We start from the raw sequence: 20759 nt of genomic DNA, 5'->3' as shown, positions 1-20759 counted from the left end.
CATGAAATATTAAAATAGCAATATAATCAATTTATTTTCTGATTGTACTCCATAGAAACAATAGATAGGTAGATAGCACTAATAGGAGCAAAATAATTTCTAGCATTCATTGTTTTTCACTGTTTGCTATTTATATGCAATTATTGTTGAAAGTTTATGATATATATGCTCTAGCTAGTACATTATATTATTAATGCCTTATCCTAAAATCACTACAAGTGTTACACAATATATAATTTGAAACAATTTTAAATAATAATTTTTATATATAAAAATGTATATTTAACAATAACTTGTTTTCGCGCATTTACATTAAAAATACATTATGAAGATAAATTAACAACATAATATTTTTAACGAATATATAATTTATTATTTTGTTTTCTTTTACACATATTTATTAATATTACAGTATCAGTATATCTATTAGGACGTTAATCTATTAATTTTTTTCTTTTTTAATCCCTATTACTATAATAAAACATAAATACCTATGTTACAATGGATTGAAATAATATTGTTTGTAAGCATGTGTCTGTAAGGAGGAAGATGTAGTTATGTTTTCAAAAAATCACAAGGAAAATTAATTTGTTTCTTTCCTATATGACATTAAAAACAATACAAATTTTATGGAGTGTGTTTATAAGTAGTTGTTTGCCACTGTATATTCAAATCATATACAGGAATACATTTCAGACATTATACACTATATGGTGGTAAACCAAATAATTCAGGTTGAAATTTTTCAAGACTGTTTAGCATCAATGTTGGATTTTTGATATAATTTTTTGGTAACATTGGATCTGGAACCATAACAACTTGCATTCCAGCATTAAGTGCAGCCTTTACACCATTTGGAGCATCCTCGAACACAAGACACTAAAAGTATAACGTTCAATTTATTAATAATTATAAAATAAATCTAAAATGTAAAAAGTACAAATCCTAACAAACCTTTGAGGGGTCAGGATTATCAGAAAAACGTTTTGCAGCAATTAAAAAAATATCAGGTGCTGGTTTACCATTAGTAACTTCAGAATCAGAACCACCAAGAACTTTGTGGCTAAATAAATCAAATATATGTTTCCATCTTTGAGTTTTTAATTCAAAATTTTCTTTATTAGAACTTGTAGCTAATGCTATTGGGATATTATTTTGTTTCAGATGTTTCAATAATCGTTCAGCACCTGCTTTCAAATAATATATGCTGTACTATGTGTTATACTATGCTGTTACTATATATATTTATTCATTTAGCTTTGCGAAAATCAATTTTATTTTTAATACTGACTATGCATTTTTTACACTTCTGAATGGAAACTATAAATTTCTTAAAATTTTAGATTCTTATTTTTTAAAACCCTTATATATTACCTGGCATCATGTTTGCAGATGGAAATAATTCCTGATATAGTTTGACTACCTCATTTTCAAACTCTTCTGCTGTTATTGGTAAAGATAACATTTCAACAACAGCTTGTGCAACATCCTTCGTTTTAAAACCCATAGTTTTTGCTTTATGTTCCCATGTGAATTCCTTTCCATAGCGATTTGTAATATGATTAAAGGCTTTGGTGTAAATTAGTTCTGTATCTATTAAGATTTTAATACAAGATTACTTATATAAATTGATGTACTCTATGTAAGATTTATTTAACTTACTGATTTAAACTATGATTCATAATTGAAATGTTAATTTGTAGAAACTGTGTTGAAAAGTAGTTTCTCAATATTATGACAAATGAAAAATTGTTCAACAGAAATGTTTGTACATGTCCGCAAGTATGTATGTACAAAATTCTAACACAGCTTCTTAAAAATTAAAAGTAAAGCACATACAAACTCACGCTATAATGAGTGCTATTTAAACCCTTTCTTTGACAGTAAAATCCGCTCATACAGATGCATGGTGTATTTTAATTTATATCCCTCATATTTCTTAATAATTGCCATTGTGATTTTATTCATTACTACACGTACATAGACAAAACAAAATTACTATATTCATGTAAACAAATACAATCACTTATCTACAGGTTAAGTTTTTATGTAAAACTCATAAGAGCGCTGACCTCATAAAGTAATAGCAATGTTAAAAATCCATTTCTATTAGTTATGTTAAGTACAGTTTTTTTTTTTTAATCGAGTCTCTATAATTAATTCTTTATAGGAATATTATGTAACTTCATAAAAGATATGACAGTACAAATCACTTACTGAGTAATAACCCATCCATATCAAAAATACAATGTGTAACATCTTTATACTGATTTTGCGACATTTTTCAATGAATTGTTTAAAATTCTTCTAATTAATAGCACTTTGTATAATTGAATTATTAAAATTTCAAACTGATATATCAATTCATTTTTTTAAAGAATATTTTATGTACGGAACTTTTACCCTTCAGTGATAGTGATAAGATAACAGTTAACGCCACTACGGCATACTAGATTATGGCGCCAATTATGTAATATACCATGAAAATAGATGAAGTATTTAATTGGTTTTTATATTTATTTTCATAGATGCATGCATACACATATATTCGCATGTAGTAGTGTAAAATGTAATAAAATCCTCTAGAATCTAAAATTAAACTTAAAGTTGAAGCATACACAGAATGGTCTAGCTAAATGGGATCATCTAAATATCTGCCTTATTCATTGTAATATGAAAGAACTTCTCTAAACAAAGTTAATGTATTTCAAGGGACAAATTAAATTCACCGACCTTAATAACCATATACTTTCTATTATTTAATCTTGCGCTATTTGCGTTTGAATTATACATATATTAATATTTATGTTCAATCAACAAACGGCAAAATTAAAAAGTTCAAATTTTTCGGTTCCTAGAAAGACTTTTTTAATTTTCGAGGGCTTAAATGAAATTTTAGAACGTAAGGAATTAATTAAGATTAGTTTTATCAGAGAGAAAACTTTCTATCTGATTCTATCTAGATACTTCCCTGAATTTCTTGGGTATAAGCATATTTAAAAAATCGTCCAATTGGCGGGCAATGAAAAACTATAACCAATTCTAATGGTCGAAAGATGGAATTAATCCCTTTATGACGAAATTAAAAGATCAAATTTCTCGACCTATAAGGCGAATTCTTGAATTATTCAAGACTTAAATTAGGACTTTAACTGTCAGAAATCTTATACAATTTTAAATAGAACCATCAAAGAATTGTTAATGTATGAAAATCAATCAAATCTAGTAAATGTAACTGATTCAACCTACGCATCTATGCATTATATATGTTTGTCTAAACAGCCGCCTACATGTATTTGTATTCTGTACATTATTTTAGTTTCGAATAAAATTTGTAACAATGTTTTATTTCTATAACATAATATGACATAGAATAATATTTTCATTTACGAAGCGAAGCAACAATCCAATTTTGGTCACTCCAATTGAAACGAATGATTTCAGAATAACAATCTTTCTACAATTATTTCCTTTGTGGCAAGTGCTTGTTGATTACAAGCAACCAATCAGAACGATCCACGAAAAATTGTATCTGGTTATAAAGAGTGGGGAAACAGAGAGACGGATTGAATTTTACAAGAAAAAATTGTGTTCGTTTCAATCTTTTATGTGAAAGATTTCTTCACTGAATGATTTTTTCAAAATAATTACAAACACATCAGTTCACGTTAGTTTGTTAAGCAAAATGCAAGACTTTTTAGGTGAGTTTTACAAACCAATGTATATTGTAGATTTCACGACTTATTACTATTAAATCTTACCGGTAAGTGTATCTTACCATTATAATGTATTTTTATTCACTGAATATTCATTTTTTAAAACTCTAATTTTATGAATATTTTAACACTTATTTCTATATTATTTATGTGTAATTCAATATCGTTTTATATTTGCTTTGTTTAGGTATTTTACTGCTAATTACTGGAGCACATTGTTTGTACTCCTCCAATTCAGATGTTATTGAACTAAAACCAAACAATTTTGATAGTTTGGTATTAAATAGCGATAATGTATGGATTGTAGAATTTTTTGCACCATGGTGTGGACATTGTCAACAGTTAACACCTGAATATGACAAAGCTGCAACTGCTTTAAAAGTAATTTTTATGTTTTATACCTAACATATTATTTATTTTATACCTTAGTCCTATCAGAGGCTTTTAATATAAAATTCCACAGGGTATTGTAAAAGTCGGTGCAGTAAATGCAGATGAACATAAATCCCTTGGATCAAGATATGGAATTCAAGGTTTTCCAACAATCAAAATCTTTGGTACAGATAATAAACCAGAAGATTATAATGGGCCAAGAACTGCGACAGGAATTGTTGATGCTGCTTTAAATGCGGCTAGTCAAAAAGCACGTAGAGCTTTAGGAGGTAAAAGGAGTGGCGGAGATTCTAAGGTAAATGTAATGTCAATGTAATGAAATATAGGTACAATAAAAGATAAGGAAAAAGTAGGTAATTAATAATTGAAAATCTTTTATTAATATTATAGTCCAAAGATTCCAAGGATGTAATTGAATTAACTGACGATAACTTTGATAAGATGGTAATGAATTCGGAAGATATGTGGTTAGTTGAGTTTTATGCACCATGGTGTGGTCATTGTAAAAATTTAGCCCCTATTTGGGCATCTGCAGCAACAGAACTTAAAGGTAAAGTGAAATTGGGAGCCATTGATGCTACTGTAAATAGAGTTAAAGTAAGTAATTATTTTTTAATTAACTTTTATTTATAAGTATATGATTTATTTGTATTTTTAAGTTAATATAAATATAATCAAATCATAATGTTGCCAGGCTAGCCAATATGAAATAAAAGGATATCCTACTATCAAATATTTTGCACCTGGGAAGAAATCTTTCGATTCTGTGCAAGAATATGATGGTGGTCGCACAAGTAGTGATATAGTAAATTGGTCACTAGAAAAAGTAGCAGAAAATGTTCCAGCACCAGAAGTAGTTCAAATTATAAATGAAAAGACTTTAAGAGAAGTCTGTGAGGACAAACCATTATGTGTTGTATCCGTTTTACCGCATATTTTAGATTGTCAATCAGATTGTAGAAATGGATATTTAAAAGTTTTAAATGACCTCGGAGAAAAATATAAACAAAAAATGTGGGGGTAAGTTCTATTTACTGCTTACTAATAAGGTGAATAAATAATATCTTAAATTATATAATGCACATATATAAATATGTTTTAACAGCTGGCTTTGGGCTGAAGCTGGTGCTCAACCTCATATTGAAGAGGCATTAGAAATTGGAGGATTCGGATATCCAGCACTAGCAGCTGTAAATATAAAGAAAATGAAATACTCTTTATTAAAGGGTAGTTTTTCGTATGATGGTATAAATGAATTTTTACGAGACTTAAGTTACGGTCGAGGAGGTACTGCTCCTTTAAAAGGAGCTCAGTTACCTACAATTCTTGAAACAAAACCATGGGATGGCAAAGATGCTGAACTTCCACAAGAAGAAGATATCGATCTTAGTGATATAGATCTCGATGAGAAAGACGAACTGTAATTATAGAACTTAGTGTTTCTCAGGAACATATGCACCTTCATATTCATGTATTAGTAAAACAATTCGATACTTATTTTTATATAACATTATTCTCAGTTGACATAACTACATATTAATGTACATTGATAATATGACATCATTATCAAAGTATCATGAATATCTTTTTCTTTCAACTGAAGTAAATTTCGCAGGTAGTTTAATATGTTAAATTATAAGTGCATAGTCAACAACTCTTCCATTGAGAACTTTCACAAAATTTAATCTATGCACTTTAACAAAATCATGCTTAATTTATGTGTACATTTTTAAACTGATAGTCAGATAAACATCATAGTAAAGATAAAATATGTACTCAATATGTAAACAAAAACTTTTTTATGGAAATGTTGTGAACTTAAAATAGTTGCTGATGATACATAATGTTAATATGCATTCCATAAGATGTTTTTGGTTTTCCCTAATATGGGACCAAAATAAATGCAGTTAAATGAATTTATATTTACAGAATGTATTACGATCCTTATGTTGATTGAGATCTCATTGTTTGGCTGGGTTATGTCAGGTCTTCCATCATGATTACAGAAACATAATATGAAATATGTTTATATGTATATGTGAATGTAAATCTTTGTCTCATTTATACTTAACTAATCGTAATCCTTTTTTAGCTTACGTTTTTATTAAATAAATTATGCTAAAAAAATGTATAATAATTGTATATTGTTCATATATTTTACTCAATTATTTGACTATTTTACAATTTTCATTTAATAACTTTATTATCGAACTTTCCTTCAGAAAAATGCAATACAAAAAAATGCTCAGGTATACTAAACATTACAAATAATTCAGTATTTTAATTTCTTTTTTTGAATAAAAGAGTTGAAATACTGTGTTGAAAGCTTATTTTAAAATTATTTTCATAGTGCTAATAAGATAATGAATTTTTATAGAGGAAATAATTTCATATCTTTGTTGCATTCATTTAATTTACGTTACAGATACTTACGGATAAGAATTTCGGTATCAATTTAAAAATGGAGTCTAATATTTGGGAAGTGTCATGCACATATCATTTAATCGGGGTATATTTTGCTTTAGAAGAAATTAAAAATTGATGTTGTTTTAATGAAATGAGTATTTTTATATAATTGTTATGGAACTAAAATTATATATAAATGAAATTTCAAGATATAATCTTTTTGTTTATGTACGAAATTAAGCATAGAGCACTTTAAAGGGTTAGATTTTTAATTATTTTCTTTTCAAAATAACTGTTCATCTTTATTTTATTTTTACCTTCATATTTTATTCTCAGCACAAAATTATTCTTTTGCCTCAATTTTCTACTTTTCTTTAAACAAGAATGGGTACAAAAATATTAAATGACATTCACAATGACATGAAGCAGTTAATAACAGCAATTACATCTTTTGAGGTAAAAGAAAATATATGTTTAAAAATATGTATATAAATTAGAATTATAGACATAAGCTTTGATAAATATATGTGTATTATTTTTTATATTATGCCTAGGAAAATGAAGAAGGATTTCGAATTTGTGAACGATTCTGTATGACAAATATTAAACATCATCGATATCTATCTGTCAATAGTAACAGTACAAAAGAAGCTATTAAAGCTCTAATTACAAAATTTTCGATCCATGGAAAATATGATGTAGCAAAAAAGTTTGAGGAACTTGTAGATGCATTTCTGTCAAGTTTTAACTTTGAACAGCATCCACAGTATGATCTGCAGTGGTATCTATTAACATTGCTATTGGAATTAGCTAAAGAAACCTGTAAATCTGATTTGGAATCTTTGGCATTAACACGCGGAGAATATACTTTCAATGTAACAGGTGAAGATGAAAATGAGGTTGCAGAAAAAATTGATTGGGCTGAATATTTAAAAGAAGGCCAAGAAAACTTTTTCAATGATTACAAAAGTGACACAGACAGTGTAAGTAATAGTTACCTTTACATGTAATATTTGATTAATCAATGAAAAATGCTTATAAAATGTTTGAATTCGTGCAAATGTTTAATTTTTAATAGGAATGGTCTAATGATACAGAAGATAATGTGGATATAGGTTCAAATTTTGAAGTACCAATAGACATCTCAGATTCAAATAAAGCAATATGCATACCATCTGTTGAAAAAGAATTAAATAACTTATCTTTAGCTCTAAATGAAGAACTTAAATCTAAAAATTGGTTATTATCAAATGTTCAAAATACTTGGTGGAATGAGTTAGACTGGAGAAAATATCCAGTTAAAAGCAGATTTTCTGATGCTCATCTTTGTGAAATTTGGTGATTATTCTTATGAAAATTATATTTTTCATATTTTATACAAAATATTTCCAATATATTAATATTACATATATAGGCATAAAGCAAATGGCAGAGATCTTTATACACTTGGAACTCTTAGCGAATATCTAGTATGCAGAGAATTGTTATGGATGTTCTATGCTCCAATGCAAATGGTAGTGTTTCAACAAAATGAAGAAACAGGGTTTTTTATTCGTCCTGATATATCAATACCTAGTTTAACTACTGTGAGTATATAATAAACAATCTGCATTAATATATATTTAATATATATATGAGTTTTAATTATTTAGGAGTATTAGTAATAATGTATTTCAGGCCGCATTTAATAGTATTCTCTTACCATTTTGTAAGTATTTTTCGATGATACATGATTTAGAACAATTTGGAATTAGATTGTATTCCATGGAAGATGATTTTTGTAAAAAGCCACCGTTAACATATGAAACTTACAATGCAATTCTGAGACAACATTTGATGAAATTTAGAAAGAAAATAATTGCTATAGAAAAATCTCTTATGAAACAAGGTAAAAGCTTTTTTATATTTAATAGATTTATAAATATTTTTGTTATATTTACTATTTTGTATTTATATTGGATTTTAGATGGCAATTTAACGTTTCTGTCTTTATCATCAATCCTTAAAAAAAATTTATATAGTATACAAATTTTACATGAAGTTCATAAAAGGTCAGTATCAAATTGGAAATTTCATCCAAATTGGAAGTGTGCATCTAAATTACTATCATCTTTGTATTTTGAAATACAAAACTCACACAATATAGAAAGAACAAATATTTGTACTAGTTTATATTTATCTAGCCTTACTGTTTATTTAAATATAATTGATACATGGTTAAGTGATGGACGATTTGAAGATTGGAGGGAAGAATTTATAATTGCAAGGTAAAATTACTTGAATATATGACAAAATGATTACAAATGATAAGTTATTTATTCATATTAGGCTATCAAGCAATGCAGTTTCAGAAAGTAGCACACAGTATGAAACATTGTTTTTGAGACCTTTGGATAATATATGTTTAAGAGATCCAATCATGCAATTCTTGATAAGAAAAATACAACATATAGGACAAAGTATTGAATTGTTAGTATCTCTAGATCGAATTACAGATATATGGAGGATTAATGTTGGAGGAAATGGTAATTGATATAATTTTAATTACCTATCTTTCCTACTATTATAACTTTACTTTTAATTTTATATATCCTTCAGAATTGAAGAGATCTTTGGTGGATGAATTTTATGCCAAATTAGAAGTAGAAATTTCTAAATATAGTACAGATGAACAAAAAGAAGAAAAGAAAGTATCTTCATCTCAGAAAAAAGAAGTTACTAAGAATGAGTATGATGAGGATATGGAAAAAAACATTATAAAACAATTATCTGAGTTTAATAATCCATTTTTATTAAAAGCTTTAGAAGAATATCTTCCTTCTGAATTGTTAAAAAAAAGTGATACTGATGATGCTGAGGTTCCCCAGATCCAAAATATCAAAATGGAAACTAATATTTTCAAAAGGTAATTCTATTATCTACTTCAAATGAATTTTCTTGCATAAGTATCTTTTAAAGTATGAAGTATAATATTTTAGGCTTGAAAGAGAATCAAATTATATATTACCATTCAGAAAAATATTAGAAAATATTTTAGCAGAAATTTTGATTTCACGATATAATGGTGCCAGTAAATTAGTCAAAAATATTATGTGTGAGGAATATAAATTGGAATCACATTTAACATTAATGAGATCTGTCTATATGATGGAAGCAGGTCATATTATGAACAAATTTTACCAAAGATTGTTTCATGAGGTAAAGTATATAACATTAGTAATTCTTTAAATTATTAAATTTCCATTATATTTATTTTATTTAGATTGAAACTAATCAAATGTGGAACAATTCATATTTTCTATCATGTATACTTGAAGAAGTCCTTTCTCAATGGTGGGCAGATTTAAGTTCACGTTGGTCTATTACAGTTTCTAGCACTCATACAAATCAAGTATTAATGGCTGTTGATAATATAACATTGCATTATACAATTGGCTGGCCTATAAATATTGTATTAAACGAGAAAACCTTCATCAAATATAATGAAATATTTAGATTTCAGTTAAAATTAAAATGGGCTTTATGGACATTAAATAATTTAAGATTTAGCGGTAAGAAAACATATTACAAGATTTTTTTTGCTTTTAATAAAATATTATAAATAAAGATAGTTTTTATAGATTTAGAAGGTTCGAAATCAATGTGTAAAAGGAATAAATTAGAACAGTTTCATATAAGGCGTATTGAAAGTTTACGATTCTGCTTGTTACATGCAATTACTTCAGTACATACTTATTTGTCAGGTCAAGTATTACAAAATTTAAGTCTTATGTTAGAAAAATCTTTAACACAAGCTGAGAGTTTGGACACAGTCATATCAGGTACAATTATATTAATGAAATAATAAGTATAATAAAAGTGTAATACACATACGCAGTTATATAGGATTAATATATATAATTCTTTTTCTTTTTAATTACAGTTCATAATGAATATTTAAAAAAAGTTCATGAACATTGTTTATTAACTTCAGAGTACGAAGATTTAATGGCAACAATAAATAATGTATGTATACATATTAAACTTTGTTATTTAATACAATGTAGTTCGTACAATTACATAATATATACAAATTTATTTCAGTTAATTGAAATGTGTAATCATATCCGAGTTCGATGGAATTATAAAAAATTAACATTTGCCAGTGAAGAATTAGATGTGTTAGAAAGCAGCTATAATAAATATCACACGTACCTTGCTTTAGCCCTACATAATGCAGTTCAGAATAAGGATGCAAATTATTGTAAGTCTGAAAATCTATTAACAATTATTATATAATTCATTTCAAACTGATATTCCCAAAATTGATACAATTGTTTTAATATTAAAAGATAAAATATGTAGTTTTAATAGTTACTACTAATAACTCTAAAAGATATATTAGCATGGTAATTAGTTAATTTAGATAATCATTTAATATTTTCTTTTTTTAAATTGCTTTGTTCACAGTGACTGGCTTAAGCTCTGCATTTAATTGCAGTATGTCATATACCCAACAGTAAAATATTTTCAAATTTTTTATATCCAATAATAATTCTATAGAAAATAACATTATAACAAATTGCATTATTACAAATCTTCTTTTTAATCTAAATTTTGTGCTAAATATTTGATTAACAAAAATACTATCAATACATTGCTCTTACTAATACTTTGTAAGTAATTGTATTAAAATTCTTTTTAATAAGAAATATATGTATACTTCACAAATCTTAAATATTTCAAAATATGTATTACAATTTATGTAATTTTATTGAAATATTTATGAAAATTGTAATATCATATGTTCTGTTACATAATTTGTACATTAAAAGTATATCAATTTATATTGTAGAATAAAAGATCTATTTTAAATTTTTTTATTTGCTTCATAAATTTGTTCCTCCTATCCTAAAATTCTAGCCAATATCTAAATTCCTTTCAGATGAATTAATGTTACAATATCAAATTAATACAAAAGATATTTATATAAAGAACAATGTTACTATGTGTCCATTTAGTAATCTGAGTCGCAGTTTGCTAATTGAAATAGCTTATCAATATTTACCACCATCAGGTTTGCCTATACCAATTCCAAAGATTATACACAAAGTAGACTGGTATAATAGCAGGTAAGAAATTTGATATTTGAAGAAATATTATTTGTTACATTTGTATATAAAGAAAAAGGTTGTTTTTAAATGCCATCAAGTTACGATGAAGGGTTTAAAAATATTATTAAAAATGTTTAAGAATTTAAAACTTGTATTTTTCAGTGTAAATTCTGAAAATTCTTTACCAAATCATATTATTCTAAATGAATACGAACAAACATTCTCATATATACGTTGGTATCAATTAGAAGAAAGTATTGTTACAGTCAATTTATCTCCATATACCTTACATCGTGAAATGGAAGATTTTATCAATGGCAATAAATTAGAAACAAATTATTGATTAATAATAATAGATTACTATGATAAAAATAAATTATAATCAAGGTTGCTTAAGTATAAACTATAAAAAATATATTGATAAATATAAGATTTTAAATAGATGTTTATTGAGAATTAATACTTCTATGTCATTTCATGATAAGCAATTAAAAAGTAATGTAAGTTTTTATAATAATAATTAGTTAATAAAAATATATGAATTACTATTTTAATAGATGATAATAATTTATTTTAATACACAATTATATATACATTTATGTAACTTCCTGAATTTAATATCATTAAAAAAATTGATAAGAAACAATAAAATAAATACATCTTTCACATTAAGTAAATATTTATAAAATTAAGTTATGAATAACATGATTGAGATATATTATTGCCAGTATGTAAAATAAAAGTGAAAAATTCTCTCTGCTCAAACATTTAAAGAAAAATTCTGCTCTGCCCAAAGCTTTGTGCCATTACAACAGTACCATTTTGTCCCATTGTTCCACTTTGCGATACTGTAGGTGCATTTGTAGTTTCATTCAAATTAATAGGTGGTGTTGAATGATTGTTAACATTTGTAGTAGTTAAAGCTTTATTACGTAATTCAAAGACCTGTTGTATAGCTTTACGAAAGCAAAGAAAGTTATAATCAATTACACCTACAAATTGAAAAGAGAGGATTTTAAATATAATATGCTCAATAATTACTAATTATTATTATCCATTTCTTAGTAAATTTACTGAAGCATTATTTTACCTTGTCTGTCAAAATTGTCTTCACGCAAAATACAGACTAAAGCCAAGAATTTATTAACTTCACGTAAATATAAAATTGTTCCATTATTTAACTTGATTAAGCTAGAACTTTGATTATCAAATGCTGCAGCCTCTAAATCCTCCCTCAAACTAAAGTAAATATGCGATGTAATTATTTCTATTATGTAGATAGATAAAAGCTTTTATGTAGAAATTTTTGTAAAACATACCCATATATGCAAGAGACATCAATAACAACATCAATCATATCACAACAAAGTTCATAACTTTGCATGTCTACAGGAGAACTATCAGTTGCGATATAAATTTTAGATACTACATCAAATAAAAATGCTTTTTCAATTGCAGAATTCTGAAAAACAAATTACAATTTATTTTGTACAACTATGTGACAAAAATTTATATATTCATATTTTTTCTTACTGATATGAGTATATTAAGTAGATTTTCTAAAGTTGGTAATTGTGGTATCAATTTTTGTACAACTTTACTAAATGCTTCAAATATACTGTGATCATATATGGATGTTAAATGGAAACTCAGATGTATTTGGTCACATCCTGAAATGTATACATAATTATTTCTAAGTGCTGTTAATAAAAAAGCTTCTTAATTATTTGTGTTATTTACCAGAATCTGCAAGATCATCATTTGCTCTAGTGTGTATATCTCTTTGTGTTTCCATTTTACAATCATCAGATAAACCATCAACTTTATGTATAAACACTTCAAATTTTATCGCTTGATTAACCTTGTATGCTTTTGTAACTGTCAAATGAAGTTTATTAAGCGCTTCCATATAATCATCTTGAGCATCGATAACAAAAACTAGTGCTCCACAACCACCAAATATCATATCGCTATCAAAAGTAGGATCAAAGAAGTCAATTTGTCCTGGAAAGTCCCAAATTTGAAATTGAACAAAACTAGAGTTGCTTATATCATCTTTAATAATTTTATTTGTGCTTTCCAAAAACAATGTTTCATTTGGTGACATTTTATGAAAAACTACTTTTTGTATTGATGACTTTCCACTCCTAAAATTAATATTAATTTCATATAATCAATAAAAATATTATCAATAACATGATTAATAATAGTAAAATAAAAATATGTTAAACACTTGGATACCTGCGCAGACCCATTAATAATATTCTAGGTTTTTGTTCTCCTGCTAAAGGATCCATAGATCCTTCTGTTTCCCCATCAAATGGAGCATATCCAAAATCTTTAGGAAAGGATCCTACATCATAACCAGCTTGATACTGATCATCATCATCCTACGATAACAATGTTATTATTAATACGTAAATATTATCTTAGTATTAATATGTACATATTGTCATAAATGATACGTATTTGAAGCTATTTAAAAAATGGTTTATTATAAACTAATATTTTTTATTTTGTTCTATTTTACATATATATGTAAAATAACATTTAATTACTTAAAATACATTTGATTTCCAAATATTTTAATAAAGATAAAATTTAAGAATAAAATAAAAGACAAAATCTGATAATTTGAAACAAGAGTGTTTATTTAAGTATTGGAATGCTTGTCACAAATATTTAATTATTTCACAATTAACAATATCATTATTAAGTAAGTATCAATATGTATATAAAATACAGTATTAAATTCTTCCGAATAATTTATTTACAAATGATATAAATTATCAACATAGCAAATTGTATCATTGGTGACACTTACCATATTCGTACTTTGTATCTTTTATTTATTTGATATTCCTTTTATGTTAGAATAGACTTTGGATTCACAAAATTTACAATGTTATCGCGCAACTACACATTTATGACACTATGTATGCATTAATTGTAATTTAATATCAATACAAATTGTATACATATATACAATTACGTGAAACTGTAATAAATCATACACAACAGTTTGATGCAATATCAATGCAAGTTGGATTAAAATATGACCAAATAGACACAAAAAAATAAATATTCATTTTCAATTACATATTTAAACCCTCGAAACAAAGAATTGTGCATGAAGTTCATACAATACATTCGAATAACATTCATAGATACTTTAACGTGTTATTTCTTTTAACTTTATCACAATTTTATTTCCGTGCTAAATATATTTTTATAACAGTACATACAAAAATGTATTACAATAAGATTTACAATTTCATCATATACAGAACAAAGTATTTTGTGTAGCTGTGTAACTATCGTACAATATCAATATCGAATAAACGATGCAATGAAAATAGACATAAATACGAATTACCAACTATGCAACTATACACTACTGATGCTGTCGCCATTTTCTTTGCTATATCTGTGACAAACTTCATACACCTAATATGTTTCTGTTTGTGCGAAAAACGTGTACAGCTAAATGGAATAAATGCAAATTATAAAGAGAATTTCCAAAGAAAGAATCACGTAAAATATTATTCTTCAATATGAAAGTAATTGTTACTATTGCATAATTATCTTTTATAAGCTAAGGAGCTAGAAAATTTTGGATATGGCAGAAATTTCGAATTCCACTGTGTTTACAAACGATGCATCTTCTACTGGTGCTTCCGATCTTCTTCAACAAGCGTTCCAGCAAGTTGTTGATGATGACGATCATGATAATGAGTTTGTCGCGTTTTTACAAAACGACGACAATGATTCTCAAACTATACACTTGACTCCAGAACAAGCGGTAGCCTTAGGACTAACCTTCGAGGTAAACTCGAATGAAGAGGTTATATATCAACAGGAACAAGATAACACCACTTCAAACATACCAGAGAATGTTTCTGGAAAAGATAACATTAATGTACAGGACCAAAATTCATTATCTTCTCAGGAATCTATAACAATCGATCAGTTAAATTATCAACCTGAGGAAGTACAAAAGTCCAATGATACTGAATTGATTAAAACAGAGTGCATTGATTTCCAAGAATGGCATATGCAAAAAGTTTCCCACACGGAACAACTTCAAGATCAAATAGTCGAAAACAATATATCATTAGAAGAAATAAGTTTAAGTAGTCAAAATAATGAAGCTCAACAAATAATTGAACATCAGAATAATATAATTCAACAAAGTTCGGGTACACAGACAATAGTTCTAGAGCAGCCTAAAATACATGGAATAAAAGCAGATGTTACACATGTAAAAAATATTCATGAAAACAATTTGCAATATACTATTGAAGAAAATATAGCACAAAATCAACATAATACAATACCCAATACCCAAGCGCAAATCTTACAGAAACTACCAGTGATTTTACCATCTTCACAATTTATCATAAAACCTGCACAAACTATATTGAAACCAGCTAAGAACATTAGATTACTTCAGAATTCAAACAAATTAAGTAACACAACTGTTAATTCCATTAATGCAGTACATTCACTTAATACTAATTCAAATGCTAATTCTGTATTACTTTCAAAGGCTACAATATTAAACAATTTGTCACCACAGATAATAAAAGCTACACCTATAACAGCTCAATTGTTAAATACTAGTGGTATATCTGCACAATTATTAAATACTCAGCTGTTAACTAGTGCTTGTGAAATACAGAACCAATCTATTGGTACACCACATATTTCAAATACCACTGTAAACACCACATCTGGAGCAACACAAAATATTGTTACTCCACAAATACGTTTGTCTCCAATTGTAAAAACATCACAATCTCTACAAAGGGGAAATGTTCAACAACTTTTAACTCCAGTGCTAAAAGGTGCATCGACTGTGCTTCCAAAAACTAATCATATTCTTAATAATACCAGCGTGACTACAGCTATTCCAGCACAATTTTTAAAATCAGTTCAAATCCCCCCTCAGTTACTTAAAACAAGAGCTGCAATTGGTAAGAAAACTACGGGAACAATTGGAACATCAAAAACTGCACCTAATTCTGATACACCAGTTTTGCTTCGGACAGCATCGATTGTTAAAGCTCAAGATTTAAAAACAGTAACAACAAATTCTGCATCTATTTTAAAATCAACCCAAATTTCTTCAACACCAATATCAATTTTAAAACCTCAAGCAAAAATTGCATTTAACAACACAACTAAGCAAAATGTTACTATTGCAACTCAAAACGTTGCCAGTATTTCAAACAATTCACAAAATAATTCACAAAAAACACCTATAACACAACAAAGTAGTACATTTGAATCTGCTAAATCAGTTCAAAGTGAAGCTACCAAACAAAAACTTAATCTTGTAGTAAATGGCGCAAATCTTAAAGTTAATAAAAAAGCTAAAGGTACTGTTAAATCTACAACAATAGTAAATGAATCTACAGATACATCTAAGCCATTAGGTTCTAGTGAAAACCCCATACAAATAGTTCAGCAAGGTCAAACGTTTCATAGGTATACAAATAATATTAGAATAATAATACATACAATGCAATATACTTATCAAGTTCTTTCATTTAATAACAATAATATTTATTCCAGTATACAACGCTTAACACCAACACAATTAAAACAAATTGCACATGTTCTGCAACAACGTAGTCAAGAAGCAGCTACATCAAATGAAAGAGTAGTATATAGGTAAATATATGAAGTTATTTAGATATTATGAAATTTTATATCTAAATTAACTAAATGTATGTATAGGGTTGTATTTCCTGAAGAACTGGATTTACAAATTAGAAATCCAGGAAATATATTAAAAAATCGTGGTGGAAAAAGAGGTAGACCAAAAAAAAGTGCTATCAGACCTTCCTTACTTCCATCTAAACCACCACCAATTCCTGATGAAGAACAGGAAGAATTGAAGGTTTGTTTTACTTAATTTGCTGTATTTTGGAATTGTTTTATGATTCTAACATATTAAATATAATATTTCTTTAGGATGAAAGAAAGAAAGTTGTAGCTAGAACACGATCTGGCAGACTTTCTCGACCTCCTAGACATATGGTTCGAGATTATAAACATTTGCACCATTCAGATTTTCTACAACCTGATTTAGATGATTCAGATGGTGGTTATAGCGATTATAACACCAATAATGATAAACTTGAGGAAGAAGAATCACCTAAAGAATTATTAACAGGGCTAGAAGTACCAAAAAGAAAAATATCAGATCATTTTAGATGTCCTACATGTAATAAAATATATTTAGGGCGTACTCGTATGGCGAGACATTTTGAGATGCATCCTGACCATGGAAGTCCTGAACAACTACCTCCACCAACGCCTGAACCTGAATTAAAACAAAATGGGGGTCAAGATCCTTTAAAACGAAAAGGAAAAAAGCGAGGTCCTTGGGCTTATGTTACACCAGAGGCTAAGTCAGAAAGACGTCAAATAAAGTTACGCGAAGCAATTTCTGTATGTGAAGATCTTGAAATAATAAAAATAGCTGCAAAACCGGTACTTAACGCACAATCATTATTTGATTTATTAGTACTAAAGTCCGAAAATAATGTAAGGAACTTTTTGGGCGAATTAAAACAATTAATGGATAAAATACGAGAAAAAACTAAAACAATGTTGACTACTATAAATAATGATGAAGAAACAAACAAAGATTTGATTGATATCAGTGAAGAATCACTTTGTGATGCTTTAGGTCTCAATCCAGGTTTATATAAGATTAATAATGAAGCTCTAAAAAAGGTTGATACTTCTATTTGTACTACCTATGAGAATGAAGAGCCACCCCTTAAACGTCAGAAAACAGATAATTCTGAAGATGGTAAAGAAAATATGGAAGAACGAATGTCTAGCGGATTTTCTGAAAGTTCAGATCTCAGTGTCTCAGACTTTTTAAGTGAAAGAAGAGGTGACTCTGTGACAAATCCTACTTGCCCAGAAGTGTTATCAGCTTTAACATTAATGCGAAGAAATCCTAGTCCTGTGAATAATGCAGAAAGTAACAAATCTAGCAATGTATCGAAACTTTTAATATCAAATCCAGAGATTCAGAATCAAATTTCAGATAATCCTGGATTCCAAAAAGTGGATATCACTTCGCCAAAAATTTCAAGTTATCAAAAAACGGATTCTCATAAAGAAAATTTTACTAAATTAGGGAACAGTTTAGGATCGTCAAACTTTTGTAACGTTGAAGATAATTATGACCAATCTAAAATAGGACATATGGAACAGGCTTTCATAAAATTAGAACCAACAGAACAGGGCTTTGTCAAATTAGGAAATGGATCTATGGAAACTTATGTAAAACAAGATGCTCAGAACTTTGAGAAAATACAAAATGGTTTGAATAGCATGGAGAGTGGATCTCAGAACTTTATTAAAGGATTCCAAAAACTAGTTTCTAAAATAATTCCTATAACTGTACCGGATACAAATTGTGTTAAAACACAATCTGCACCATTAGATACAAATTCTTGCAAAATAATGCCTGCTACTTCCAGTTGTAAGATTTCAGATAACCTACCTATACTTCAAGATACAGTACCAATAATTTCTAGTAATTGTGATACTGGTATATTTGAAAGTTCAGAAAATTTAGATATATCAAAAATAGCTCAGTACGATCACATAGCACATTTAGACATTCTAAATACAAGTGGAGTAATAGATAAAAACTTACTAATTGATGAAAAATTAGTAGAGCAACTGCATCTAGTAGATCAGTCAAATTTAGTTGATGAGCTTGTATCTGAACGATTAAAAAATATTATGCCAGATAATATTTTAGAGAACAATTTGATATCAAATAATTCAAATTTAGATACTGATCTTGATTTTGAAGCATTAAGTGAAGAATTTAATAGAAATACCAGAAGCTGATTCTTGAATGATTACATGCAAGATGTTCCTAAACAAATTGAAGTAATATGTATAGTGTATAATAATATCAAACGTATAATTGAAATGTATATGTATGATTACACAATTGTGTAGATATTTTTTTATAGAATTTCTGACAGTATCACAATCGATATATTATAACTTCCATATTTGAATGAAGAGTATCAATAGTAAAGTAATATAATGTCTTGTATTCTAATATGTGTATGTAAATAAGACTGTTTCTGTTATATTTATTGTGTATAATGTATATTTCACATGGAAAAAGATAGTGTCATGTTGTATTGACAATGTTAAAAAATGCATTAATGTTATACAAAGAAATTTTACTTTGTTGTATTGTCTTCTACAAATTTTTACTACAACATATAGATACATTTTATTTTTAGTAAACGGTCTTTATAATCATACACATAGTGCAACTAATACTTTCAGTTTAAGTTTACTTTTTTGAAAGAAGATAATTCAGATAAGAAAGAAGATAAGAAATTAAAATTACCAAGGTTATATATTAAACAACGTGAAACAAATATAAAAATTTTGTGTACATATAATTTCTCATAGTTGTTGGTTGTACAGTCTGACAGACATATATTGTAATTTCTTTTTAGTTATAACATTATTATAAACACAAAACAAAAATGTTTATGCACAAATTATTTTACGATTTAATTTTAACTTTCTATATCTATTATTAAATATTTAATAGGATAATACCTGTATTGATAAACTGATGAGTAAAATAAAAAGTGTATTTATATTATATCAATAATTTCATTGTAACGACAACAAAAATATTACAGATTATAAGTAGTAATGAATTAACGTGAATTATTTACAGCTTTTGTATGAAATACTAAATCATTGAAAATACTTTAAACATCAAAAAAATAATTCCATCCACATTGTTATAGCATTTATGTACAGTGAAAATTATTAATTTTCTATTTATCTGTAAATAATGTATTATACATATATAAGAAGTTATTGATATAATTAAAAATTAATGGCACTAACATTAAAAATACTAATCAGAATATAATTCATCATAAAATGCATTAATTTTGCAGATTTAATTCCTTGTATCTATAGATACATATTCTAGAATCTGCATTTTCAAGCAAATTTCTAGTATATTTATATTTATCTATATTCATATTAATTCTTTGCGATCTCAGGTACCAATTGTAAACAGAATTTCATAATTCACTTTAGATTTGGACTATATATTTCAATTTGATAT

The 20759-nt window shown here is 27.0% G+C and overlaps 6 protein-coding genes across 8 annotated transcripts; 4 read left to right on the top strand and 2 right to left on the bottom strand.

Moving 5' to 3' along the window:
- Positions 1-396: 396 nt before the first annotated feature.
- Positions 397-2630, bottom strand: LOC117233736 (pseudouridine-5'-phosphatase-like). The gene is made up of 4 exons (XM_033494296.1): positions 2218-2630; positions 1375-1593; positions 955-1187; positions 397-879 (listed from the first exon to the last, which is right to left on the bottom strand). Exons 1-4 carry the CDS (start codon positions 2279-2281, stop codon positions 700-702), a joined length of 696 nt encoding a protein of 231 aa, XP_033350187.1. The 5' UTR covers positions 2282-2630; the 3' UTR covers positions 397-699.
- Positions 2631-3523: 893 nt separating this feature from the next.
- Positions 3524-6246, top strand: LOC117233733 (protein disulfide-isomerase A6 homolog). The gene is made up of 6 exons (XM_033494291.1): positions 3524-3701; positions 3904-4097; positions 4180-4404; positions 4500-4706; positions 4804-5129; positions 5215-6246. The coding sequence occupies exons 1-6, from the start codon at positions 3686-3688 to the stop codon at positions 5531-5533; spliced, it is 1287 nt and encodes a 428-aa protein (XP_033350182.1). The 5' UTR covers positions 3524-3685; the 3' UTR covers positions 5534-6246.
- Positions 6247-6558: 312 nt separating this feature from the next.
- Positions 6559-11373, top strand: LOC117233732 (gamma-tubulin complex component 5). Its single transcript, XM_033494290.1, has 15 exons — positions 6559-6774; positions 6852-6971; positions 7070-7498; positions 7594-7853; positions 7930-8101; positions 8193-8403; positions 8482-8782; positions 8844-9040; positions 9114-9420; positions 9494-9713; positions 9778-10066; positions 10136-10336; positions 10438-10520; positions 10599-10758; positions 10965-11373. Exons 2-15 carry the CDS (start codon positions 6900-6902, stop codon positions 11015-11017), a joined length of 2955 nt encoding a protein of 984 aa, XP_033350181.1. The 5' UTR covers positions 6559-6774; positions 6852-6899; the 3' UTR covers positions 11018-11373.
- Positions 11374-11449: 76 nt separating this feature from the next.
- Positions 11450-12210, top strand: LOC117233738. Its single transcript, XM_033494299.1, has 2 exons — positions 11450-11626; positions 11771-12210. The coding sequence occupies exons 1-2, from the start codon at positions 11502-11504 to the stop codon at positions 11949-11951; spliced, it is 306 nt and encodes a 101-aa protein (XP_033350190.1). The 5' UTR covers positions 11450-11501; the 3' UTR covers positions 11952-12210.
- Positions 12211-12269: 59 nt separating this feature from the next.
- Positions 12270-15507, bottom strand: LOC117233734 (ras-related GTP-binding protein D). Of its 2 annotated transcripts, none has more exons than XM_033494294.1 (7): positions 15428-15507; positions 13850-13998; positions 13349-13755; positions 13142-13278; positions 12928-13070; positions 12699-12847; positions 12270-12600 (listed from the first exon to the last, which is right to left on the bottom strand). In XM_033494294.1, the coding sequence occupies exons 2-7, from the start codon at positions 13903-13905 to the stop codon at positions 12377-12379; spliced, it is 1116 nt and encodes a 371-aa protein (XP_033350185.1). In that variant the 5' UTR covers positions 13906-13998; positions 15428-15507; the 3' UTR covers positions 12270-12376. The 2 variants fall into 2 exon arrangements, with proteins under 2 accessions (XP_033350185.1, XP_033350183.1); XM_033494292.1 differs by lacking the exon at positions 15428-15507 and adding an exon at positions 14433-14954.
- Positions 15049-20463, top strand: LOC117233731. Of its 2 annotated transcripts, XM_033494289.1 has the most exons (4): positions 15049-17098; positions 17186-17284; positions 17351-17513; positions 17588-20463. In XM_033494289.1, exons 1-4 carry the CDS (start codon positions 15228-15230, stop codon positions 19493-19495), a joined length of 4041 nt encoding a protein of 1346 aa, XP_033350180.1. In that variant the 5' UTR covers positions 15049-15227; the 3' UTR covers positions 19496-20463. The 2 variants fall into 2 exon arrangements, with proteins under 2 accessions (XP_033350180.1, XP_033350179.1); XM_033494288.1 differs by having other exon boundaries at positions 15049-17284.
- The last annotated feature ends 296 nt before the right edge of the window (positions 20464-20759 follow it).

Source organism: Bombus vosnesenskii, unplaced genomic scaffold (genome assembly GCF_011952255.1).
Source record: "Bombus vosnesenskii isolate JDL3184/JDL3185 unplaced genomic scaffold, Bvos_JDL3184-5_v1.1 scf7180000013298, whole genome shotgun sequence".
Lineage (NCBI taxonomy): Eukaryota > Metazoa > Arthropoda > Insecta > Hymenoptera > Apidae > Bombus > Bombus vosnesenskii.
The sequence above is the reverse complement of the archived record's forward strand: the minus strand, read 5'-3'. Positions and strand labels throughout refer to the sequence as shown.